We start from the raw sequence: 25,231 nt of genomic DNA on the forward strand, positions 1-25,231 counted from the left end.
CCATCATTGCGTTTTGGCAGCTGCATTCTCTTCAACGAACTTGTGCTGACGAACCGCCGCTACATGCGCAACTGCTGCATCATCGACCCGGTGGGTGGTCCCGATGATGCGTTGATGATGGGTTGATGATGGTGGTCGTGTTGACTGAAGTACCATTGTTGATTGACAGTATTGACAGTATTGATGGCTGGTGGTTGGCGTCGTGTTGTTTGAGCATGGAGTGCTGAGTTGATCAGATTTGTGCCCATACGCACGCTCACCAAGCAAGTCAAACTCCCCCCCCCCTCTGCACTTGTATGTGTGTTGTTTTGCGGCTTGCGGTTCAGTCGTGGCTGGTGGAGGTGGCACCAAACTTCTTCTCTCGCCAACAGGAGGATCAGGGACAGCATTGACAGACACGCACGCGTACTGCAATGCAATTACAAAAAAGAAACCCACAAGAAACCCCTTTGCAAAGAAGCCACACTCACTCACTCACACACACACACACACACACACACACACACTCACTCACTCACACACTCACTCACACACACACACTCACTCACACACACACACTCACTCACTCACACACACACACAAGCATGTTGTTGGAACGACAACATGATGGAGAGCAAGAACACGCCACAAACACTGACGAGCTGGCGGTGTGAGTTGACACGTACACGCACACGCATGCGCGTATGCCAGCGACACAGACACACTCGCACATGCAGGACACGTGTCTCACTGTTCGAGACAGCCACCAGGGTGAGGTGGTGCCTCTCTGGCAGTTGGATTGTTGGCTGGGGCAGCAGCAATGCCGCGACGGTTGAGCAGACAGCGGAAGGAGCGGAAGCGCGCATCGGCTGCAAGGAAAGAGGGATGGGGATTTGCGATGACGGCGATTGTGGCACACCATGACGGAAGATTGTGCGTGAGAGAGAGAGAGGCAAGGAAGTGTGCATGGTGCGTTGCGGACTAGTGATGTGACATGATGACGTCGGTACTGATGACGTTGGCACTGGTGGTGGTGGTGGTGGTGGTGGTGGTTGATCCATGGTGCCCGCATCACAAACACGCAACACGCGCATTCATTTTGTACAGCTGGAACAAATTCGCGCGCACGAGCTAGCACAAACGTACGCCAAGAGCATTCACTTCCTTGCCCCCATCCTCGACAATGCCTGCAAGCACGCTCACCCTGTGCAGCGCTTATGACGGAGCGTGGCGACCACAGGCGCTCGGCGATTGCAGCCATTCGCGGCCAAATCGTCTGCTGGATGTCGGAGGTGTCGACCGTCTCGCCCCACATGCACCCGCCGCCTGATGCATGGGGTATGCAGGGTGTTGGGATGGTGCCGTGACGGCATTATGTGGTTGTTGGAGGTGGGTGTGAGGGCAATGTGGCTATGGCACGGAACAAACAAGAAGCGAGCTGGAAGCGCCCCACAAAAACAAGAACAACGTGCAACTGCGGCAAACATGATCAGCATACACATACACACGCACAAACACACACACCCACACATTCTCATACACACACACACGCATACACACACACACACACACAAACATTCTCATACACACACATACACATACACATACACACACGTGTACACATATTCACATACGTACACACACAAATTTTCGCATGCTCATACACGGATCCGCATACGCACCGCCGAGGACGAGGGTGTCGCACAGGTGATCGTCAATGCCCGTGCAGGGCTCCTGTTCGTACATTTCCTGCCAGGTCACCGACAGACCATCAAGATACCACGCGCCATCTGTGCTCCACAGCACACGGTAGCCGGCCTTGGTGGCGTTGATGGCGATGGAGGATTTGGGCAGCCACTGGTGGATGATGGTGCTCTTGTCGAGCGACGTTCCAAAGTGGTCCCAGATCTCCTCCCAGCCAATCACGTCCCGCCCGTACCCGCGCGCAATCGCCTGCATGGTGTGTGTGGGGGGGGAGACAGACAGACAGACAGACAGACAGACAGACAGACAGACAGACAGACAGACAGACAGATAGACAGACAGACAGACAGACAGACAGCCAGGGAGAGAGGGAGGGATACAAGGCGTGTGTTGCAGAGGATCAGAAAGACCATTCGCATACACGAACACATGGCAATGATACAACTACTCTATAACCCCAGCCCTGCACGAGTGACCCCATCCTTCAGGCCATGGTTGGCGCTGCACCTGCGTTCGGTTGACAAAGTACGCGTATGCGCCATCTGGCGTCAGGCCGTGGTCCTGCATCCACTTGCTGATCGTGGGGGACTCGGACCAGCACTTGGTGTTGACTTCATCGCCTCCAAGATGCATCAGATTGTCTGGGAACAGTCCACTGCCGCGAGCGCCGCCGGTCAGGTCCTGCCATACAGAGATCGAGACATGGCGGTCACAGTGGTGATGAGGCGCAAGTACGGGCGCCGATCAACGATTGGTGCCACACAATGTTGAGTTGAGAAGAGCGATGAGCTGCAGTGCCGACCGATGATTTTACACACACACACACACACACACACACACACACACACACACACACACACACACACACACACACACACACACACACACACACACACGCACACACACCTTGAAGAGGCCGGCGATGAGGTTGAAGGTTGTGTTGGTGGCCGGGTTGAGTGGCTCCTGGCACTGGGCACTCGGGCATATCTCCGGGTGGCCAGCGCACCAGCTCGCAGCGTGACCTGCAATGTAAGAGAGGGGCCGGGGTGGGCATTGTCGGTCCAACATGTGACGCAGTGAGTGATCAACAATTAACACACACACGCACGCACGCACGCACACACACACACACACACACACGCACGCACGCACACAGAGGTGCTATTAAGTCTCGTGTACGTGCTTCATGAGACGCGTGCCAGCACTCACCTGGGGTGTCAATTTCGACGACAACACGGACACCGCGCTGACGCGCAAACTCCACAACATCGGCAACGTCATCAACCGTGTACCGCTCTTGCAGCGAGTAGGACCCTTTGCCTGCAAGGTCAGGGTACGTTGGACTGGGACAGACACAACATGCACATCATAAAGCAGCAGGGGTGTGCAAAAACAAAAAAAAAAAAAACATGAACAACGACCTCATCTGGGGTGTGATTATGCAATGCCCATCGTCAGAGCACAAAACAAGGACAAACGGACAAGCAGCTGCTTGTCTTGGTGAATGGTGATGGTTGATGGCTTGGTTGATTTGCACGATGGATAAGAAGCATTGCAAAGCGGTCGTGCATGTCTACGCCCACCTGATGAAAGGGAACGATTGGCTGTCCACCAAATGCCAGTGCACAGTGTTGATCTTGGCATACGTCAGGGACGTGATCACGTCTTTGATTGTTTCCACTGATATGAGCGGACGCAGTCCGGGAACAACGCGACCCAAAGAGAGAGCGAGTGGGTGAGTGGGTGAGCGACACACACGCACGCACGCACACACACACACACACATACAGACACACACACACACAGACATACACACACAGACAGACGCAGAGAGAAAGGATGAGCAGTGGCAAGTGCAGCAACACCACTTAGTGGTGGAGCGAAACCCCACATGCAATCGTGCGCACCTGGCTCAAAGTGGCGCGAGGAGTCGATGAGGACTTCCCGGTGCGGGAAGCGAGGGGCGTCGCTGATCTTCCACGGAGCACCAGGGATCACATACTCCTGACGCAACACACCAACGACACGTTGCTGGAGTCACTGCCGCGCTGATAGCTACAAACGTTCACATGTGCGGACACAAACACGCGCATGCTGCACGCAACGCACGCAGCGCACATCGCACAGCAAACACACCCGCACACACACGCACACGTACATACACAAACGCACAAGCAACGTTCTATGCTCGATTCAAATGCTCGCACCTGTTGAGTAAAGTCAAAGGAGATGAGCTGGGAGAGTGTCTGCAGGCCGTGATACGCACCGTACACGGTATTGGCAGTGAGCGAGATGTTGCCGCCATCTGCAGGAACGCTGAGGGTGTAGCTCTCATCCGCATACAGCTGCAGCGGCACACTCGAGTTGTGCACGGTGACGTCAACGCCGCGCGTTGCGCCAGCAGGAGAGGCGCTTGTGCGGTGCGGGAAGAAGAGCGGACGGAACCGCGAGAACGCCGCAGTCAAATCGGCACTCGGCGTAGTGGTGAAGAAGCCAAACTTGGATCCGTCCACCTGTCATATCATGCCACGAAGCAAGCATGTTGAGAGCTGGGCAATGGGATCGCAACTGCACGATGACAGGCGACAGTCGGACACAAGCTGAGGCTCCTCTCACCTTGAGATTTGTAGTTCCATTGGTGTACGACTTGGGCATGGGCCAGATTGGAGGCCAGTTGACACTGATGTCTTTCTGCACAGGTGCGTGTGTGCGTATGTGCGTGTGTATGTGTATGTGTGTGCGTATGTGTGTGTGTGTGCGTGTGTGTGTGTGTGTGCGTGTGTGTGTGTGTGGGTGTGGGTGTGTGTGATTGCGAGGCATGCCGTGTGATGTGACATGATATGATGTTTCAAGGGCAGCCAAGTTCTCAACATGCTGGGCAACACGCACCACGAGCAGGTAGAGGTCCACGGTTGGAGATGTGGAGATGTGTGCGGAGCAATCCGTCTTTTTCATGATCCCGTGGGGATAGTTGAATCCGCCACAGGCTGGATCTGCAGCGCACTTCACCTTGCAGCCTTCCACCGTCGCACCCTGTCCATGAACAAACACCACGGAACACATACAAACACATACAGGCACATACAGACACATACAAACACACCACAAACATACACAAGCACCGCAAACACCACAAGCGCGAAAGTGACGCGCAATGCAGCCATCCATATGTTGTGAGGGCAAACTATGGCTTTGCGAAGCAATCGTAGCTGCTCGAGAATGTATCGCTGCACGTATGAAGGAGGGGTAGCTACCGTGCAGCTGTCGCCGGTGTCATCGTATGGGCAGTCGGACTGGTTCACGCGACGCCATGCTGGATCGTGCAGGGCTCCATCGCCCTGCACCGCCGTAGCAGCCACCGACACCGCCACCACAGCCGCCACAACCCACTGAACCAGTCGCACCATCGTCCACCACCACAAATACAAACAATCCGAAAAGTGTTTGAAATTATGGAAAACCATCTGCATCATTCAGTCGCCACCACACAGCCATCAGAGAGTGTGTCGTGTGTTGCTTGCTTGCCATGGTGCATGTTGCTTGCGAGATTGTTTGAGGTTGTCGCTGTGTCTAATTGCTGGTCAACCGAGCAAGAAAGCGAGAAGAAGAAGCTAGAGAATAGTGAAAGCAGAGACTAACAGAAAGAGAAATGGTCAGCCACTTCATTACAATAACTAAGCTCATCAGTTCACACATTGCACTGTCTGCAGTGGCAGTTGCAGAAGCATTGAAAGACGGCGCGCATGTGTGCGTGTGTGAATGCAAAAGTAAACACACGACGGCCGTTTTATCTCCTGTTGCGCCTGCCTGCTTGCTTCTCTTGGTGCTCGTCGTCGTGTGCTCGTTGTGTGCATGTGCCTCTGCGTCCGTGAGCGTTGAGGCTTCTCCAAGCCGTAGCGTGTGGCGGAGCTGCGGCCATCTGGCAATGGCCAACACCCATCAGGTCTTCTACCATCAGTGAGTGCATTCGCCACCACCAAGGGCGCGATGGCTGTGGCCTGCGGTGCGCACACCCGTGCCTACAGAGCCAGAGCCCTGTACCCGATGGCGGGTGAGGAGGGCATGTTGCCTCGCGAGAATCGCGTGTCGCTGCTGCTACTTGGTTTCTTGGCGGTTATGTGGCATCCGCTGCCCATGCGCCGGGCGCGTAGAGGAAGCCAAACATGCCGTCAGCATCGCTGCCGGCGCCGCCACTGTTGCTGCCGTGCTGGCATCCGTAATGGAAGAAGTACTGCTGCTGCTCTTGCTGCTGCTGGTTGTGGAAGTCGCTGTACTCTGCGCTGTCGTACCCGTCAAACCAGCCGCAGTCACAGCTGCTGCTGCTGCCCTCGCCGCCACCCACGCAGTTGGCGCCATAGCAGGGGGTGAAGGGTGCGGAGAAGGAAAACTTGTCGGCGCCGTCGTCGTCATCGGCCGTAGCGGCAGAAATGCTGCTGCTGCCCAAGGTGTACGCCTCATCATGCAACCGCAGTCGTTCTTGTTGTTGTGGCTGCTGCTGTGGCAGCTGTTGCTCTTGCTGGTAGTGGCGTGTGTCCACTGGACAGCTGGCTTGGCCGGGCTCGCCGGCTGTGTCCATGCAGTCACTGGCAGACACGGTGGCTGTGGTGCAGGGCTGTGTGGTGTTGGCGGAGAGCGGGCCGCGCAGCAAATACATGCGCTCCAGCCGTGCCTCGTTCCAGTCCGGCGAGCCAACGGCAAACACGTCGCCGCCCTCGTCCTCCCCCTCCTCCTCTTCCTCCTCGTGCATCATCATGTCGTCCTCGCACTGGCTGCCAAGGTGGGTGTGGCGATCAAAGTAGCGCTGGCGCAAGCGGCGGCGCTGTTGGCGTTGGCGGCACGAGGTCGCGCTCGCAGCCATGACAGAGGAGGAAGTGGTGGTGGCGGTGCTGGTGCTGTCGTCGGTGCTATCGAAGACGTCGTCGCCAGCGTCTGGGGACGCGAGGTTGGAGAGGGTGGCGGCCTCAAAGAGGGCGTCCAGGCTGTCCGAGGTGTAGTGCTCCTCGGTTGTGTCCTCGTCGTTGTGCACGCTGTTGATGGCGGACACGGGGAGGGCCAGGTGCGCTGCGCAGGAGCCGCGGCGCTGGGCCAGGCTGGAGATGGGCCGTGGCTTGTTCAGCTGCAGGCGCGGCAGCTGTGGCGCAGACCTGGTCTTGGTCATGATTGGATGAGGCGCCTTCTTGGCGCTGGTGCCGGTGGTGGTGCTGTTGGTGTTGACGTTCGCGTGAGCGTTGGTGTCGGCGGCAGATGAGGGCATCATGGTGATCATCATCTTTGCTGTGCTGGCGCTGAGAATGCGATGCTGTTTTCCTCTTGTCGCTGTTGTTGGTGTTGTTGTTGTTGTTGTTGTTGCTGCTGCTGCTGGCTGGCTGGCTGGTGGTGTGTTGTTTTGAGCCTGGCTTGCTTCTTGTTGTGGTGGCGGTGGTGTTCTTGAGTTGAGTGGTGCTCTTGAGAACGTTGATTGATTGGCGCAATGATGATGATGATGATGATGATGATGATGATGATGATGCTGGGTTCCTTGCGTTCAGTGCAGCAAGTGCGGGTGCGGGGTGCGGGGTGCGGGCGCTTTCTTGCGAGGGATGCTTGTGAGAGCGGGTGGTGATGTTGAGGTTGATGGTGATCGCGGAGAAAATGAACACCATCATGCAGCAAGCATCAGCACATCACGGCGGGTGGCCCCCCAGGTTGCTGTTCGTGGTGCGGTGATGTTCTGGTGTTGTTGGGGCACGAGGAGGGGGCGGTGTGGTGACATTGTGGGGCCAGCTTGCGTGGTGGATGTTTGCTGTTTCGCTTTTGCTTCGTGGATGTGTTGGAGGGCGTTGGATGTGTTGGATGTGCTGCTGTGTTTTGTTGCAATGGCGTGTTGTGAGTTGACGTAAGGTCACACACACTCAATCAATCGATCAATCAATCGACACACGTGTGTGGGGGTGCTGTGTGGGTGCGGTGTTTGCTTTGCAGCAGCAGAAGAAACCAAACCAAAGCAACCGCAAAAGCAAAAAAGCTGGTTGCCTTTCTTCGCTTGACATGCGCCGTTTCAATGGAAGATGTGGCTAAACCTCAGCTGCATTGTGCAAGATGCAAGCAAGAAGGACAGGAAACGAAACGCATCAGTCAGTGGGGACGACTTCTGCCTTTCTGCCTGCAATTGCATCTGCATGTGTGTGTGGTGCGATATGTTGCTTGTTCTGTGTTTGTTGCTCTTTGCTTGCATGCAGGCAGGCAGATTCACGTTTCAATGCTTCCCTTCTTGCTGCTGCTGCTGCTGCTGGGGCGCAAAAGCAAGGCAAGGAAGCAAGGAGAGGGCAATCAAACTGCCGTTTCGGTGTTGCGTCAGTGCCGGCGTGCGTTTTCAGTGAACTGAAACAACACGTGGTGTGTGGTGTGTTGGTTTGCAGAAACAGCTGAAAACAGAGGCGAGAATCAAAACCCAGTCACAGTCGTTGTGATTGTGGTTCTGCTGTCTGTTCCTTCTATCTATTCTCCTGCTTCGTGTCCTTGTTTGCAGCAGGTCAAACCCAATCCAACCAGACGAAACACCGCGCCCGCCAAAGACAGCGTCGTGAGACGGCACCTGCTGCTTTGTTGCCGCTTTTGCTGCCGCTTTCGCCCAGTTGCCTCGCACAATCACAGCAAGTCAACGAACCAACACACTGTGTCGCGCGCACGTGTGTGTTGGTTGTGAGAAAAACTCCTGAACATCCGTGCTGTGCTGCGCTGCTGCCTTGCGTCGTGGCGTGTTTGGTGTTTGGTGTTTGAGGCTGCTGCTGCTTGCCTCATGGAAACCCCCAACGCACGATGAAGCACGATAGAGCAAGAGCCAGTGTTCGAGGCTGCAAGGGCTGCAAGAGGATGCTTATTCGGTTCCAGTCGGGTTGCCTTTGCCTTTTGTGTGTGCTGACATCCGCATGTCAGCACAGCACAGCACAGCACAGCCAGAGAGAGTAAAAGTGAGCCAGGAACTGTGTCCTGTGTGTGTCGTTACCTGCTGCCTTGCTGCCTGCTGCTGGCGCGTGCATTGTGGGTAGAGTGGGTGAGGTGGTTGTGCACTGGATAAGTGTTGGGATGTGCTTCTTCAAACCTGTTCGAGCTAGGCTTTTGTTTTGTCTCTATGTCTCTGTGTGTGATCACTCGGTTTCCTCCAGGTCTGATATCCTAAAAACATAATCACATCTGCACTTACGAAGGTACATGCACATGCAAGAGTGCAAGGGTGCACGCAGTTGCCAGTCGTCATCATGTGACCAGTGGAGAAAAGCCTAGCCAGGCTTCAACAACAGCTTTTCAGCCGAGCAGAGTGAGAGCAGACCTGCAGACAGGAGAGCGAGAAACCAGAGAGCGAGAGAGCGAGAGACGAAAGCACAGAAGCATCGCCTAGCCTGCGCTCAAAAGCTCAAGAGCAAGAGAGAGCTCAAAGCGAAACAACAACTATGATTCGTTCAAAGCTTTGGCGGCATATCGATGTTGTTCCACCTTTTTAATTGTCGATTCCAATCTGATGCACGTTTATGCTCAGCACGATGACTCATCGATGAGTCAGCAATGACTCATCGATGAGTCATCAGCTCCCGTGACGAATTTTCGCTGCGGCTGGAAAGACACCTGCGTTGGGGGGTGTTCACGCGCTCTCCCATCCATTCCCCCCCATCTTCACAGGCACCAACGACCAACAACAACAACCGCACCTGCCACCATCGCTGTTGAGGTATGTGAGAACCGTGCTTGCACTGGAGCAGTGCTGCCACTGCCTTTGTTTTCTTGGGGTTGTGTTGCCTTCCTTTGCTCTTCCTCCGCCCTGCCCACCGCCAACTCACAGCACACCGTGCGCGTTTGCGTGTCCCTGCTTCGGCTTGCAGTGTTTTGTGGGTGATAACATACAACCGTTTACACCTTTCAACAACAAGGTTCCCCGCGTTCCTTTTGCTTTTTGTGAACACTTTCCAACCAGCCGCTACCAACCATGTCGTACCACAAGGAAAACACGCCACTGACGGCTGGATCTCAGGCCGCGTCGTCGTCGACCGCTTCCTACCAGACGCCCCCTTACGCCCCTCCAAGCTCGGTGAACCACCAGCAACAGCAGCAGGCGCGTGCCGCTGCGCCATCGTATGTGGGGCCCACCCCAACATCCACCACCACCTATCCGACCATCTTCACGCCCGGTGGCTTTGGAGCCCCGCCCCCATCCGATCCAGAGGCCGAGGAGAAGTACATTGAGCGCCAGCTCAAGTATCTCGGCCCCATTTCCCAAGTCTCCGATGCCTACCGTCTCGACACCACAACCCTGAAGGTGTGTTTGTGTGTTTGCGTGTGTGTCTGCGTGTGCGTGTGTGTTTGCGTGTGCGTGCGTGTTTGTGTGTCTCTGTGTGTTTGCGTGTGCGTGCATGTGTGTGTTTGTGTGTGCTTGCGTGCGTGGGATGTTGCCGGCTTTCACTGTTTGTCTGTTTGTCTCGTCTCCTTCTCCCTCCCCCATTTCAGTCCTTTCATTCGCCTTGCTAACAACCATTGTTGCATCTCACCGTGTTGTTGTTGTTGTTGTTGCTCGCTTTTGTCCAATCCCCCTCCCCCACCTACTCTCCCCCCCCCCCCAGATTGAGTTTGATGATTCCTTTCCTGAGGTGTCCAAGCCTGGCCCTGCTCTGGAGAGCGTGCGCAAGCTCAACAGGATCCTGTACGAAGGCATGAGCGATGCCATCCACATCATCTTCTCCTTGTTCCTCGGCTTTTTGGCGGCCATCACCGTGGGCTTCTTCATGGGCATGGCTCGCTTCATGTACACATACATGGCTGGCCCGTTCAACCAGCTCATGTTCCTGCTCATTGCATCCCTGGCCCCGTCGTGGCGCGCGTTCTTCCGTGCCGGCATGGACCCCATCTTCGAGAGCGGCAGCCTCGCTCTCTCCAACATCCAGGTCCGCCTCGGCATGGAGGGCAAGGCCCGCCACAAGGAGCTCAAGGACTAAACCCAATGAATGGGGGCTGCTGGACCGTCCTTTTTCCTGCTCTCCCAACAAGCTTACCTTTACCCTTCCACCCCCCTTGTTCCTTCCTTTCTTTGTTCATTCCCCCCTTTTCATGACCACCGTTTGCTTCCTGTGCTTGCTCGCTTGTAAAACCTTTACAATACCCTTGCTTGCTTGCCTGCTTACTTGCTTGCTGGTGGCGGTGTGTGTTGCCATGCACGCCTCGCACCCAGCCAGCCTTTGCTTCCCCGCCACGATAAACGACAACACAAGAAAACACAACAGCAAGAAACTGCAGGAAGGAAGGAAGGAGTCGTTTGTGTTGCTGACGTGTCAACCACTAACCAAGACAACCAAGACAACCAAGACAACGACAGACAGAGCAACGAGAAGCGCTGACGAGTTAGGGAAGATGATGAGGACAGGCGCTGTTGGTGTTGCTGCAGCGGCCACCATGGCTGTGCTGGCGCTGGCCAGCATGGGCCGCGTGGCTGCCGCAGCCTCGGACGTGATTGAGCTTGACCCCACCTCCTTTAACAAGATGCTGTCCAGTGACGACATTTGGATGGTCGAATTCTACGGTCAGTGTGTGAACATGTGTGTATGTGTATTCGTGTGTGTGTGTGTGTGTGTGTGTGTGTTTCGTGTGTGTGTGTGTATTCGTGTGTGTGTGTGTGTATTCATGTGTGTATGTGTATTCGTGTGTGTGTATGTGTATTCGTGTGTGTGTGTGTGTATTCGTGTGTGTGTGTGTGTATTCATGTGTGTATGTGTATTCATGTGTGTGTGCGTATTCGTGTGTGTGTGTTTGTGTGTGTGCGTGTACGCGCGTCGCTGCCTGCGTTGCTGCAGGCCTGCATTCGCGTTGCTATCAATAGTCATGCTCACACACACACACACACACACACACACTCACCTTCACGTTGGCCTTGCTTGCTTTGTGTTGGCTGGCTTGCGCAGCGCCTTGGTGTGGCCACTGGTGAGTCGCACTTGCTCATGCATCGCCTGGGCATCCTTCTCGCTTGAAGCTGAGCTCCTCCCTTTTGGTCGTCCACATGCCACATCTCTCACATCTCAACCAACACTCCCACCCCCCCCCCCCCTCTTGCCACATGCGCACATGCATGCAGCCAACGCCTGGCGCCGGAGTGGAGCAAGGCCGCAACGGCCCTCAAGGGCGTGGTGAAGATGGGCGCTGTGGACATGACCAAGCACCAGTCTCTCGGTGGCCCGTACAACGTCCAAGGCTTCCCCACAATCAAGGTCTTTGGTGCCAACAAGAAGTCCCCCAGTGACTACAACGGTACGTCAGCGCATGCCCCGTGGTTGTGTTCTTGCGTGCGTGCGTGCGTGCGTGTGTGCGTGCGTGTGTGCAGTCGCACGCGAGTTTCGCTTTTTGTCCTGTTCCTTCCTTCGTGCTGTTGCATGGTCCAATGTCTCGAGATTGTGGTCATCTTGTCCAATTCTCGCACTCCCCGCCCGTCCCCTTCCTCGCTCCCTCTTCCCTATCACACATGTCATGCAGGTGCGCGCACGGCGCAGGCGCTGGTGGATGCGGCGCTCAAGGAAGTGCGCAGTACGGTGACGTCCCGCCTGAACGGCGGCTCACGGCGCAGCAAGTCGTCGTCCGGCTCTGGCTCTGGTTCTGGCTCTGGCGGCAAGGGTGCTGTTGTGGAGCTCACAGAGTCCAGCTTCAACAAGGACGTGCTTGGCAGCGACGACACGTGGCTGGTTGCCTTTGTTGCTCCCTGGTGCGGCCACTGCCAGCGGCTGAAGCCCGAGTGGGCCAAGGCGGCTGCAGAGCTCAAGGGCGAGGTGAAGCTGGGCCAGGTTGACGCCACCGTCCACACCCAGCTCGCAAGCCGCTACGGTGTTCGCGGATATCCAACCATCAAGGTGTGTGTGTGTGTGTGTGTGTGTGTGTGCATCTCTGTGTGTGTGTGTGTGTGCGTGTGTTTTATTTGTTGTCTCCTTGTGCGACTGACTGTCTTTTACTGTCTCGGGTTGACTCCCTGACTGCCTGTCTGTCTATCTGTCAACACTCATCTCTCCTCACCACCGTGCCACCCTTGCACCAACCCTGTGCGTGTGCGGATATGCAGGTGTTCCCTGGTGGTGCAAAGAGCGGAGAGGCGGAGGACTACACGTCACAGCGCGACGCCGCGTCCATCGTGCAGTTTGCGCGTAACCTGGCCCAGGCCAACAAGCCGCCACCAGAGGTGAAGCAGGTCACAGACGAAGACGTGTTCACCTCCCACTGCACCGACCACCAGATTTGCTTCATCTCCTTCCTCCCGGACATCCTGGACACGGGCGCTTCGGGCCGCAACGACCTCATCGCCGTGCAGACGTCGCTTGCCGAGCGCTACAAGTCCCGCCCCTTTGGCTGGGTCTGGGCCGTTGGTGGCCAGCAGCCAGCGCTGGAGCGCGCGTTTGATGTCGGCGGCTTTGGCTACCCTGCCCTTGCTGCCTTTAACAGCAAGAAGAAGAAGTTTGCTGTCCTTCGCGGCGCCTACACGGAGGACTCCATCAAGGAGTTTGTCAACTCGCTCGTGAGTGTTGTGAGGGTGTGTGAAGTGCACGGTGCACGGCGTGCATTTGTGTGTGTGTATGTGTCTCTGTCTGTCTTTGTCTGTCTGCCTCTCTCCCACCTGCCTTTCTCTCTCTCTCTCTCTCTCTCTCTCTCTCTCTCCTCCCTCTCTCTCCCTCCCTGTTTCTCTCTCTCTCTCCCTCCCTCTCTCTCTCTCTCTCTCTCTCTCTCTCTCTCTCTCTCTCTGTCTCTCTGTCTCCTTGGCTCTCCCCTTCTCCCTCTCTTCCCCTCTCCTGCCTCTGCATGTGATACCTTGCTCGTGCGCTATTTTCCCTTGCATGCGTCACCCCCCCCCCGCACCTGTATCTCATGAATCCCATGTCCGCTGCTCACCCCCTCCCACCCCCTCCCGAATCTCCCTTGTCAGGTTGCCGGGCGCGTGCCGACGGCTGCTGTGATTGGCGGGGAGGTGCCACAGGTGACCGCAATCACCGCCTGGGACGGCAGTGACGCCCCCGAGGAGACGTTTGAGGACGAAATCGACCTCTCCGAGCTCGACGACATTGACCTTGATGAGTTGGACGACACCAACACGGCCGCAAAGGACGAGCTCTGATGACGACGAGCCTTTGTCGTGTCACACATACACAACAGCCGTGACTTCTTTCCTCGCTTACTGCAAACGCACACACACACGTACACAACACACACACACACACACACACACGTTGTCTGCGTCTCTCTTGTGTTCTGTTTGGGAGAAAGTCGTTCTGCCAACATTCGCCAACCAACCATCTCCATCTCAACCACCGCGTACAACTTGCAAACAATACAACCAGATTGCTTCCTCCTTTTTGACAATAGGCAACCCATCTGCTCACACACACACACACACACACACACACTCTCTCTCTCTCTCTCGCGTGCGCGTTTCTCATGATGCATGCAGCAGCAGCATGCGCGTGTACATTTTCGTCTGTATTGTGGAGGAGGAGGAAGAAGGAAGGTGGGAGGGGGAGAACAAATTGCACGAAACAAACAGGACAACAGGTCGATGTATGTTTCGTGTATCACTTCATGTAATAACAGCAGCCACCAGAGGTGCCATCAGCTCCGCAAGGACGCGCACACAGGCGGTGCATGGAAGCAAACAAGCAGGTGACGGCGGCATTGAGGCGGGGGTGGAGGTTGAAATTGAAGTTGAGGTTGATGGTGGGAGGCTGCAAGCGCTGCCTGTGTGATGTGGACGTGTGCGTGTGCTCAGTTGCGGGGCACGCCGAGCTCGAGAAGCTTGCCAAATGCCTCGGCAAAGTCCTTGAGAAAGAGGTCGCCGTCCTTTGCGTAGAGCTCCACATACTGCTTGAAGGAGGGGTCCCAGACGAGGGCCATGTCCGTGGGAAGCATCATAAGCTCCTTGCTCGAGTCCTCGTACTGCAGCGGCTGGAAGTTGGGGCGGATCGTCCACTTCTCCTCAATCAGAAGGCGGAAGAAGTCGTTGTCAAGGCCATATGGGTCGCTGAAGAACAAGCAAGAAAGAAGGTACGGCAAGAGAAGAAAAAAAAAGGGGGGGGGGGGGAGGTGATGAGTGGCGAGTGGATGCGTAGGTGCGTGGCAACGAAGAAGGCGCTTTTGGGCCACTGCTTCATGTAACATGCAACCTTACACCGCTACACCGCTTCACCCATACCCACACACATACACCGAAGGGGGTTGTACCGGGTCCATGGGCCGTCAAAGCCGGAGTTCTCGATGTGGCAGCGGCCGAGGGTGTGGGCGCCGGCGAGGGCGACAATCTCGCGGTCGTTGAAGCCCATGCGGTAGAACACATCGCGCAGGTGGGACGCGCCCTAATCGTCGGAGATGGGAACAAAGGGTGAGTGGGATGCGCGAGGTGGGTTGTCATACGGCGTTGGGGGGGGGGGGGGTGGGGGTGACAATGCATGCATGCACGCAAGCGACACGAGACGCTACAAGCAGACAGGAGGGGGCCGATAAGCACACGGACAACACGTACGCACACAGACAACACGTACGCACACGGGTAACACGTACACACACGCACACGCACACAGACAACACACACACACACACACACACGCACACATACATACAAACAAGCGAAATGCACGCACTTGGGTGGCATCAGGGAGGCGGCCGTTGGGAGGGCATTCCTTGCCGTCAGCAGCGTCCGTGCGGCCAGGGGACCACTTGACCTTGGGGCTGCCCATGCTCTCAACAGCAACAACACCAGCAAACGTGTACAGATCGGCGTAGGAGACGGCTGACCACAACAAATGAAGCAGGCACACCACAAGGGTTTGCGCAAACAAACAGCAGGGGAAAGTGAGCTAGCTGGTGGGAGCAGTGTCAAGAGAATACGTGCGCGAAGTGAATAAAAGTGCAGGTTATGGACGACACAACATGAGAGCAGAGAACAAGCAATCACACTGTGCACACACACACACACGCATACACACACATAGCTACTTACAGGGGTACTTGGCCTTGAGGGGCTCGAGGAGGTTGCGGGCCTTGTCGAGGCCAGCGTTGGCAGCATCGGAGGACTCGGGGGCAAAGCGCATGGTGGCGCCGTTGCTGCCGCCAGTGCCGGTCTTCTTGTCGTACGTGCCAGAGCAACTACAGTGGAGAGGACGCAAACGCACGTGAGAGAGAGAGAGTGTGTGTGTGTGTGTGTGCGTGTGCGTGTGCGATCGCGTATGACGCAACGATACCGACATCAGTGCACACAAACAGACACACTCCACAACACTCCACTCCACTCCACAACACTAAACACACACGACACGCTACAGATACACAAACACACGATGGACAATGACAGCCACCACGAATTCAAAACAATGAAAACACAAAACAAACAAATCAAAACAAAGCGCGAGGAGTGTGTGTGTGTGTGTACGCACTGCCAGGCGAGGCGAACGAGGAGAGGGCCAGCCATGTTGTCGTCGGCAATGTCCTCAATGTCGGCGCGGAGCTGGTTGTAGTCGACGCCATAGAACCACGACAGCGGGTTCCACCAGGAGCACTCCGCGGCGGCAGGGGTGGCGGCGAAGGCGGCGGCGCCGGCAGCACCGACACCGAGGGCCAGCGTGGCCACACGGGCAGTGCGGGACGTGGCTGTCGCAGAGGCACGAGCAGCCGTCGACATCATGCGGCCTGCGCGCAGCAGGCGCTGGCTACCACGAACAAACATCTTCCTTCAGGTCGCTGTGGTGTTTGGTGGACAAGCAAGCAGAAGGCTGGCTGGCTGGCTGGATCAACAACAGGGGAGTGAGCAAGTGAGCAAGCGAGCAAGTGAGCCAGAGGCGAATGAATGAAGCAAGGCGGAGCAGAATGACGGCCACTGACACACTTGGGAAAAGGGAAGAAACAAAACAAACAAAACAGCCGCAGAAGCAAGGCCTGTGCCACGTCAAGGGCAAAGTTCGTGCGAAACGTAGAGTGCGGATACTATCCACCAACCTTGCGGGAAAAGCACGCGACAGCACAAAATTTTCGCACAGCCAAATTCGCCAGCCACCAGCCAGCTGCCTGAATAACGGACCAAGCAAGAGAAGCGCGAGAACGTGCACCACCTTTCCACTGCAGCAGCAGCAGCAGCAGCATCCACCTCTGACCGAGCCTGAAACCCTTTCAGCATCACGACAGACAGCCCTGACTGACCCCCGCCCCCAACAAACAAACAAAGTAGACCGGAGAGATGGACGAGAACGTGCAGACGATGGTGCACTACCTCCAGCAGACGCTGGACCCCAACCCGGCCACGCGCAAGGAGGCGGAGAAGTTTCTCGAGTCAGTGGAGCACAACGAGGGCTTCCTCATGATTCTGGTCAACACAATGATGACGGACTCGCTCGACCGCGGCGTGCGACAGGCCGCCGCCATCACCTTCAAGAACGTCGTCAAGAGGCGCTGGGCCTCCGAGGAAAACAGCCTCGCCCAGTCGGACAAAGAGCAAATCAAGACGCAAATCATCTCCATCATGCTCAACACCCCGCAGTACGTGCAGAAGCAAATCTGCGAAGCCATCGCCCGCATCGCCAAGTCCGACTTCCCGGAGCACTGGCAGCAGCTCCTGCCCAGCCTCATCGAGCATCTCCAAGGCACCGACTTCAACGCCATCAAGGGCGTCCTCCGCGCCGCAGACCCCATCTTCTGGAAGTGCGTACCTGCTATGTGCTTGTTGTAGTCGTGGTCCTTGGCGCCCGCACATTGACTGCGCGCGCACGTGCGCACGTGTGTGCGGATGTTCTTGGTGTGAGCACGGGTACACACCAGTGATAGTTGTGCGAATGTTGTTGAATCGCCATACGCACACGTGTGTTGGACTCACTGCCGCTTTCCTTATGTCAACCCTCTCGTGGCCGCTGCTCACCCGCCAATCACAAAACGCATGCACACATGCTCACACACACGCACACAATTGCACACACACACGCACGCACGCACACACACACACTCTCTCACTTTCAAATGCACACACACACACATGCACGCACGCACACAAACGCGCGATGGCAAAGGTATCGGTACGAGGAGCGTAGCGACGAATTGTGGATCGAAATCAAGTACGTCATCGACACCCTCGCGCAACCGCTGACTACGCTGTTTGGCAATTGCGTCAAGGCTGTGGAGCAGCTGGCCAGCGAGCCCGCCCAACTCGTGCCCGTCTTGGAGGCAACAGAGCTTGTTCTGCAGATCTTCTACAGCCTCAACTTCCAGGTGCGCATAATACGTGACTATTGTGTGTGTGTGTGTGTGCGTGTGTGCGTGCGTGCGTGCGTGTGTGCGTGTGTGCGTGCGTGTGTGCGTGTGTGTGCGTGCGTGTGCGTGTGTGTGTGTGTGTGTGTGTGTGTGTGTGTGTGTGTGTGTGTGTGTGTGTGTGTGTGTGTGTGCGCGCTTGGGAATCCATGTAGTTGGGCCAGGCCCAACAGTCACAAACCACTAGAAGCAACAACATGCAACACGACATGGTGTCAGCCCAAGCAGGTCATTTCTTCACATTTCTCACACGACAACGTGCTGTCACACCACAATCCACCATCACACCCTGCACCACCACCAATCGTGCGCACGGGTGGGCAGGACCTGCCTGCGTTCTTTGAGGATCACATGGAGGAGTGGATGCACGGGTTTCTCACGCTGCTCAAGCTGCCCAACATGCCCGAGCTTGATGACGACGACCTGGAGAAGCCAGGCGTTGTGCAGCAGGTGAAGGGCCAGATTTGCGCCTGCATCAGCCTCTACGCACAGAAGTACGACGAGGAGTTCCAGGTGCGTCTGCTGGCTGTTTGTTTGGCTATGTCTGTGTCTGTTTTGTTTGATTGCGTGTGTATGCTTGTGTGTGTTGTGTGTGTGTGTGCATGTGTGTATGCTTGTGTGTGTGTATGTGTTGCTTGTGTTATTTCATCTATAGGTATGTTGTTGTTCAACCGCTCCGCATGTTCTGGCCCATGACAATGCGTTCTTTATCACCCCCTCCCCCGGCCGCTACAGATCTACCTGCGTCAGTTTGTGGACGTTGTGTGGCACTTGCTCACCACCACCGGTCTTGAAGTCAAGAACGATTACGTAAGGACATCTATTTGTCACACAGTTGTCTTGGCTCGTTTTTATGTTGCTCCTGTCGACCGCACGCACAAGCCACCCTCTCATGATGCACACACTACTGACATTGACACTCACATGGACACTCACATGGATACTCGTTCACTCACACACACACACACACACACACACACACACACACACACACACACACACACACACACACACACACACACACACCCTCGCACACACTCACATGGACACTCGTTCACACACACACACACACGCACACTCAAATTCACACTCACTGGCACACTGCCTCCTTCGCACACACTCTCACTCACTCCCTCCTTCCCTTCCACGTGTGCGCTGCCATTCCTGTGTGCCAGCTTGTGAGCACTGCGATGAACTTCCTGACGTCTGTGTCCGAGCGGAAGCAGAACATGGATCTTTTCTCCGACGAGGCCGTCCTCAAGGCAATCTGCGAGCAGGTGCGATGCTGCAGCACAGCAGTGGCGTGTGTGGTTGCATGCGTGATTGCGTCAGCGGTGGCATGTGTGGTGATTGCACGGTGGAGTTGCGGCCCTCTGTTGAAAACTGCGACTTTGTGTTGGGCCTCTTCGTTATTGTGTCAAGCCTCACCGTTCCCACCATCCACCCGCGCCGACCTGTGTGCCGTCACCACCATTCTGGGTTGCCCGTGTGCAGGTGATTGTGCCGAACATGTACTTCCGGGAGGCGGACGAGGAGATTTTCGAGGACAACGCGGAGGAGTACATCCGACGCGACATTGAGGGCTCAGGTGAGCAGAGGGTCATGCTCATACAGAGGGGTGTAGTTGCTTTCGGTCACATGCCAGCCACTGTTGCGTATGTGCACGCACGCCCACCCGCACGCACGCACACGCACCACTGTCGTCATCATCATCATCATCATCATCATCATCATCATCATCATCATCATCATCATCATCATCATCATCATCATCATCATCATCATCATCATCATCATCATCACTGACCACCCCTGTCATCTCTGCCCACGAATGCAGATGTTGACACGCGACGCCGCGCTGCCTGCGACCTTGTGCGTGGACTGTGCAAGTTCTTTGAGAGCCAGGTCACCGACATCTTCTCTGCCCACGTCTCCACCCTCATCGAGGTACCCCTCCATGCTTCTCGTTCTATGATTGTGCTCTACTGTGCCATTTTAACTTCTGACCATTTGGTTTGCTGGATCTCATCCCATGTTGCTGCTTGTGTGTGTGTGTGTGTGTGTGTGTGTGTGTGTGTGCATCCGTGTGCAGACGTATCAGGCTGATCCCGTCAACAACTGGAAGTCGAAGGATGTTGCCATCTTCCTTGTCACCTCACTCGTACGTGCACACACCAGAAGACAAACAAAGATTGGAACGGGACAGCCCCAGTGTTTGGGTTGTGGCTGTTGTCTGCTTGACTGCTTGACTGACTGACTGTCTCTATCTCTATCTTTCTTTGTGTATGTGTGCCTGTCTGTCGCTTTATGTGTGTGTTGATTTATATGTGTGTGTGTGTTGCTTCATGTGTGTGTATGTCTATTTCTTTATGTGCACGCGCCACACTCTCCCCCTCATGTTCCACATTCTCAACGATTGTGTCGTTGTGCAGGCGGTGCGCAGCAAGACAGCGAGCGCTGGCACCACAGAGACCAACCAGTTTATCAACGTTGAAGACTTTTTCCACAACGTAATCGTCGCACATCTCAAGCCGGTACGTGCGTAAATGTGTGTGTGTGTGTGTGTGTGTGTGTGTGTGTGTGTGTGTGTGTGTGTGTGTGTGTGTGTGTGTGTGTGTGTGTGGCAGAAAGTTCGCCGTCTCGTGTGTCAACAACGTGCGTCGTGGCGCGGGCGTTCCTCGTAGCTGCTACTCACAATCGGACTGCCTGTCCTGCGTGACATGTATGCGTCCTTCTTCTTGTCATCGCCACGTGTGTCGCAGGATGCCGGTTCCCATCCTGTGCTCGTTGCGGACGCCATCAAATACGTCCTCACTTTCCGCGGTCACGTGAGTTGCCTAGTGCATTCGCCCCTCTGTGTGTATATGCTCGTACGCGTATGCACGTGTGTGTGCTTGTTACAGTGGCCACCAAAGATTGCATTCCTCATTTGCGTTCTTACTCACTTGCCTTTTCTTACTCCCCACGTTCTCTTGTTCTTGGCCACGTTGCGTGTGACAGCTGGCGCACGAGACAAACGCCGGGGTGCTGCCCTACCTCATCCACCACCTCTCCTCCCCAATCTGCGTCGTCAACTCCTACGCTGCTGGTGAGACAGACGCACACGAATGGGCCTGTCTGCAGCCTCAAACACACACACACACACACAATTCACCATGCACGTTTCAGATACATGCACAGGCACACGCACACACCTACACCGGCGTACATGGATGCAGAGGCACATTCCTGAACGCGTGTTGATTACTGCCATTTGCCGTTTTCCATTGCATCCTCTCACGCCACCCACTCCCCCTCCCATTCCTCCTGTCTCCCCTTGATGTTGTTGTCCAGCGTGCATTGAGCGGCAGCTTGTGTCGCGTCGCCAAGGGGCGCTGCTGCTCCCCGTTGATGTCGTCACGCCGCATCTTGAGTCCCTCCTCACGAACCTCTTCCACGCCCTCAGCGTCCCCGGCAATGGCGAGAACGAATACGTCATGAAAGGTCAGCAGCACCCACCACACACATAACGGGGTGGTTGTGTGTATTGTTTGGTGACGTCGAGTGTGTTGTTGTTTCGTCGTGTTGTGTCACGTTGTGTGCCCATGGCATGTGCAACTTGACGTGTGTGAGTATGTTTCGCTTGATACTGCTCTCTTTGCATTTAGTGCCAACGTGCCCCCTTCGCTCTCATGTGTGCACTCACCCGTGCTTGCTCGCATTCAATTTTTTCTTTTTCAGCCATTATGCGCACGATTGTGGCCTGTAAGGCTGCCATCCTCCCCTACATTGTGACGATTGTGGACAAGCTTGCAGCCATCTTGCTGGAGGTTGCCAAGAACCCTGGCCGTCCACGCTTCAACCACTTTATGTTTGAGGCGTTTGGTTCCGCCATCCGGTAAGTCGCACTTTGTTAGCTGGTAGGGTTGTTCGTGTCCGTCACAATGTGAGCTGGTGCATATCGTTGTGCCCAACACACACACACACACACACACAGACACACACAGACACACACACACACACACACAGACACACACACACACACACAGACACACACACACACACACACAACATCAAACGTGGTCGGTGCGCTGACCCGTGCCATTTGCTGTGCATGGTGTGGATACATCAGGTTCTCGTGCTCGACGAGCCACGAGATTCTGGAGAAGTTTGAGGCGGCGCTCTTCCCGCCATTTGAACTCCTCCTCACAAACGACGTCGAAGGTGCAACACATACAGCCACACACATACAACCACGCACATACAACCACGCACATACAGCAACGCACATACAGCAACACACATGCAGCCACGCACGTGTTCTGGTCTCGTGTCGTTGTTTTGCTTGCGTGCCGTGCCACAAGCAAAACACCAGTAGGTGTCTATTTGCACCACCCTCGCCCGTGCTTGTCTTCTCGTCCTCTCATCTCGTGACGTGTTTCCACACACTAATCACCGCCACCCATCACCATCCTTTTCTGTCACCACCACCAACACTTCTCTTCGCCCCCATTGTTTGCCTGCAGAGTTCCAGCCGTACATCTTCCAGCTGCTTGCGCAGTTGCTTGAGCTGCGGCAGCCACCAGTGCCAGACACGTACATGAGTCTGTTTCCGCACCTCACCAACCCGGGCTTGTGGGAGTCTGGTGCCAACACCACCCCGCTTGTTCGCTTCCTCTGCGCCTTCTTCAAAGTGGGCAAGACCACGGTGGTCAGCGGCACGGCCGAGATTGAGGGCTTGCTCGGCGTGTTCCAGAAGCTCATCGCATCAAAGGTGTGGTGGTGGTGGTGGTGAGCAGGGCCCTGTGGAGGTTTTTTTTTTTTTTTTTTTTTTTTTTTTGGTGCTTTGCTGGCTATTGTGCATTGGACGTGCGTCTGATTTGTGTTGCGCATCGACAGCTCAAATGTCGTCACGTGATATAATCTCATGTCGTCATGTGGGCATGTGCTGACGGTGTCCCTTCCTATCTCTCGCCCCTTCCTCTTGCCAACACCATCAGGCGCACGACCAAGACGGCTTCAAGCTGCTCACTGCGATGGTGGCTAACCTCCCATACGAGATGCTTGCCCCGTACATGGAGACAGTGATGCGCCTCATGCTTGCACGCATGACAGGCTCCCGAACAGCCAAGTTCACCTCCAACTTCATCACATTCGTCTGCTTCCTCACCGGCGTGCGCGATCCAAACACAGTCGCCCAGATCTTCGATGCGTGAGTGGTGCATGACAAACGCAGAGAGCATGTTGTTGTGTATTGTACGCGTGTATTGTGTGTATTGCGTTGCGCTGATGTATGTTGTTGTTGCTTCATGTTAGTGCCTGCATGTCTTGTGTTTGTTCCGCCGCTCGACTCCCCGCTCAAGTGACATATACACACACACAAACAAACAAACACAAACACACTCACAAACAAACAAACAAACAAACACAAACACACACACACATATACACACACACAAACAAACAAACACACTCATACACATATACACACAAACAAACAACCAAACAACAGCATCCAACCTGGGCTGTTTGGGATGGTGCTGAACCGCATCATGGAGGACGTGCGAAAGGTGTCGGGCGACGCCGAGCGCAAGGCCTGTGTGATTGGCATCACCCAGATGCTCTGCGCCAGCAACACCGTCATGTCCCAGCCAGAGGTACCGCCGCCAAACTGTGTGTGTGTGTGTGTGTGTGTGTGTGTGTGTGTGTGTGTGTGTGTGTGTGTGTGCATAATTCATATTGGTGGTTTGTTTTTGTTTTTGTTCTCACAACCACCATCATCCCCCCCCCCCTTGCCCTGCGTGTGTGCGCGCGGCAGTTGTGGGCCAAGCTGCTGGAGACGCTTGTCAGCGTGATTGAACTGCCGGAGGAGGAGCATCCCGACGAATTTGACGTCGAGGAGCCTGTTGCAGGTCTGCATGCGTCTTGCCTTGTCGTGTTCAATCATGCCGTGGCCTTAATGCTCGCGCGCTTTGCTTGGTAGCCGTTTGGTGCGTGTGTTCTGTACTCCACGCACACACAGATGCACATTCAAGCAGATGCACATTCAAGCAGATGCACATTCAAGCAGATGCACATTCAAGCACACAATCACACGCACATTCACGCCTGCCGGGTGTTTGTTGGTGTAGACGCGTCTGGATATCGCACGGCAACGTTCAACCGGCTCGCATATGCCGGGCAGCCAGATGAGGACTACTTCAAGGAGGTGTCTGATGTGCGCACGTTTGTTGCGCAGCATCTTGGCAGCTGCTTCTCGCAGCACCAGAACCTGAAGGCGGCCATCCCGGCAAACGTACAGCAGCCGCTCTCCTCGTACTTCCAGGTGCGTGCGTGCGTGTGTGTGTGTGTGTGTGTGTGTGTGTGTGTGTGTGTGTGTGTGTGTGTGTGTGTGTGCGACACCTGGGAGCTCTTCCTGTGATCGCACGGTCAATGGTGTGTTTCCCACCCAGCCGCGCAGCCCACAGAAACACACACACACACACACACACACACACACACACACACACACACACACACACCCGCATGCACTTTTGCGATACATGCAGGCCGCTGGTGTAGCTCTCGCGTAGGTGACAGACAGACAACCGCATGCTTTCTCCCCTCCCGCTCACACACTCGCCCCCTTTGTTCTTCATTCAAGCAAGCAAGAAAGCAGGAGATCAAGCAAGGGGATCGATATGTCTTTGCATTGTGATTGTGATTGCGTCGTTTCATTCATGGTTCACAAGTCACAACAATGAAAATGAAGAAGACAGAAAACAAACAGAAAACACGTGGAGGGAGTTGTTGTGGTTTGGTTTGTCAGAAAAATGTGTGTTGGTTGCTCACGACCGCCCATGCACTTGCCATCCGTGTTGCCCCTCCGACCACACGCAAGGAAGCCACCACCGAACACGGTCGTGGCTTGCCCCGCCTGGAGGAGAAGCAACCGTGTGCTTGTGCACAAGAGGCAGCAGCTGCCCAACACGCAATTGCCAAAATGAACAACACCAGAAACACATGGGGGGAAGACAAGGGCGCACAAAACAACCAAAAAAAATCAACTGACGTCATCATACTCACGAGACAGGACAAAACACATGGTTGGTTTGGATGTGGCACATGAAAAACCCCACGTACAGACATCATCCACCAGCCGTCTGAAAGACACCAAAGGATAGACGAAGTTTGTTGGTCGCATTACACTCACGGTTCCACTCAACTCAAAGGGCTCTCCCTCTCAATTCAACTCATCCTCCTCCACTCCTCCCACTCCCAATGCACACACACACACACACACACACACACACAC

General features: G+C 55.4%; 8 protein-coding genes across 8 annotated transcripts in view; 4 read left to right on the top strand and 4 right to left on the bottom strand.

Annotated features, from left to right (window-relative positions):
- The window catches only part of PTSG_03916 (Dhx33 protein), a gene marked incomplete at both ends in the record, with an annotated part of 6,164 nt that extends 5,772 nt beyond the window's left edge, over positions 1-392 (top strand). Inside the window, 2 exons of the mRNA XM_004994754.1 lie at positions 21-90; positions 327-392. Of these exons, the coding sequence (XP_004994811.1) occupies positions 21-90; positions 327-392 (136 nt within the window). The remainder of the gene's footprint in view (positions 1-20; positions 91-326) is intronic.
- A 132-nt stretch (positions 393-524) lies between these two features.
- On the bottom strand, positions 525-5,090 carry PTSG_03917 (uncharacterized protein; the record flags this gene model as incomplete). Its single annotated transcript, XM_004994755.1, has 12 exons — positions 525-848; positions 1,183-1,305; positions 1,662-1,932; positions 2,191-2,364; positions 2,590-2,705; positions 2,893-3,026; positions 3,267-3,363; positions 3,591-3,687; positions 3,891-4,196; positions 4,300-4,374; positions 4,573-4,716; positions 4,938-5,090. The coding sequence occupies 12 exons, from the start codon at positions 5,088-5,090 to the stop codon at positions 727-729; spliced, it is 1,812 nt and encodes a 603-aa protein (XP_004994812.1). The 3' UTR covers positions 525-726.
- Positions 5,091-5,231: 141 nt separating this feature from the next.
- Positions 5,232-7,311, bottom strand: PTSG_03918 (uncharacterized protein). Its single transcript, XM_004994756.1, has one exon. The coding sequence runs from the start codon at positions 6,950-6,952 to the stop codon at positions 5,798-5,800; it is 1,155 nt and encodes a 384-aa protein (XP_004994813.1). The 5' UTR covers positions 6,953-7,311; the 3' UTR covers positions 5,232-5,797.
- A 2,014-nt stretch (positions 7,312-9,325) lies between these two features.
- On the top strand, positions 9,326-10,938 carry PTSG_03919 (uncharacterized protein). Its single transcript, XM_004994757.1, has 3 exons — positions 9,326-9,388; positions 9,540-9,973; positions 10,275-10,938. Exons 2-3 carry the CDS (start codon positions 9,644-9,646, stop codon positions 10,644-10,646), a joined length of 702 nt encoding a protein of 233 aa, XP_004994814.1. The 5' UTR covers positions 9,326-9,388; positions 9,540-9,643; the 3' UTR covers positions 10,647-10,938.
- A 13-nt stretch (positions 10,939-10,951) lies between these two features.
- PTSG_03920 (Pdip5 protein) lies at positions 10,952-14,026 on the top strand. Its single transcript, XM_004994758.1, has 6 exons — positions 10,952-11,227; positions 11,607-11,625; positions 11,777-11,949; positions 12,172-12,542; positions 12,749-13,198; positions 13,604-14,026. Exons 1-6 carry the CDS (start codon positions 11,059-11,061, stop codon positions 13,790-13,792), a joined length of 1,371 nt encoding a protein of 456 aa, XP_004994815.1. The 5' UTR covers positions 10,952-11,058; the 3' UTR covers positions 13,793-14,026.
- A 102-nt stretch (positions 14,027-14,128) lies between these two features.
- PTSG_03921 (cytochrome c peroxidase) lies at positions 14,129-16,549 on the bottom strand. Its single transcript, XM_004994759.1, has 5 exons — positions 16,101-16,549; positions 15,668-15,813; positions 15,309-15,457; positions 14,893-15,023; positions 14,129-14,692 (listed from the first exon to the last, which is right to left on the bottom strand). Exons 1-5 carry the CDS (start codon positions 16,388-16,390, stop codon positions 14,437-14,439), a joined length of 972 nt encoding a protein of 323 aa, XP_004994816.1. The 5' UTR covers positions 16,391-16,549; the 3' UTR covers positions 14,129-14,436.
- A 185-nt stretch (positions 16,550-16,734) lies between these two features.
- PTSG_03922 (cellular apoptosis susceptibility protein) lies at positions 16,735-24,698 on the top strand. The gene is made up of 20 exons (XM_004994760.1): positions 16,735-17,358; positions 17,721-17,919; positions 18,283-18,471; positions 18,694-18,768; positions 19,134-19,235; positions 19,453-19,546; positions 19,796-19,905; positions 20,051-20,119; positions 20,391-20,492; positions 20,721-20,786; positions 20,959-21,046; positions 21,292-21,441; positions 21,679-21,835; positions 22,070-22,161; positions 22,464-22,711; positions 22,938-23,149; positions 23,450-23,594; positions 23,756-23,849; positions 24,069-24,262; positions 24,486-24,698. The coding sequence occupies exons 1-20, from the start codon at positions 16,898-16,900 to the stop codon at positions 24,507-24,509; spliced, it is 2,871 nt and encodes a 956-aa protein (XP_004994817.1). The 5' UTR covers positions 16,735-16,897; the 3' UTR covers positions 24,510-24,698.
- PTSG_12098 (uncharacterized protein) lies at positions 24,635-25,222 on the bottom strand. Its single transcript, XM_004994761.1, has one exon. The coding sequence runs from the start codon at positions 25,066-25,068 to the stop codon at positions 24,742-24,744; it is 327 nt and encodes a 108-aa protein (XP_004994818.1). The 5' UTR covers positions 25,069-25,222; the 3' UTR covers positions 24,635-24,741.
- Positions 25,223-25,231: the final 9 nt, after the last annotated feature.

Source organism: Salpingoeca rosetta, assembly GCF_000188695.1.
Source record: "Salpingoeca rosetta unplaced genomic scaffold supercont1.9, whole genome shotgun sequence".
NCBI classification, from domain to species: Eukaryota; class Choanoflagellata; order Craspedida; family Salpingoecidae; genus Salpingoeca; species Salpingoeca rosetta.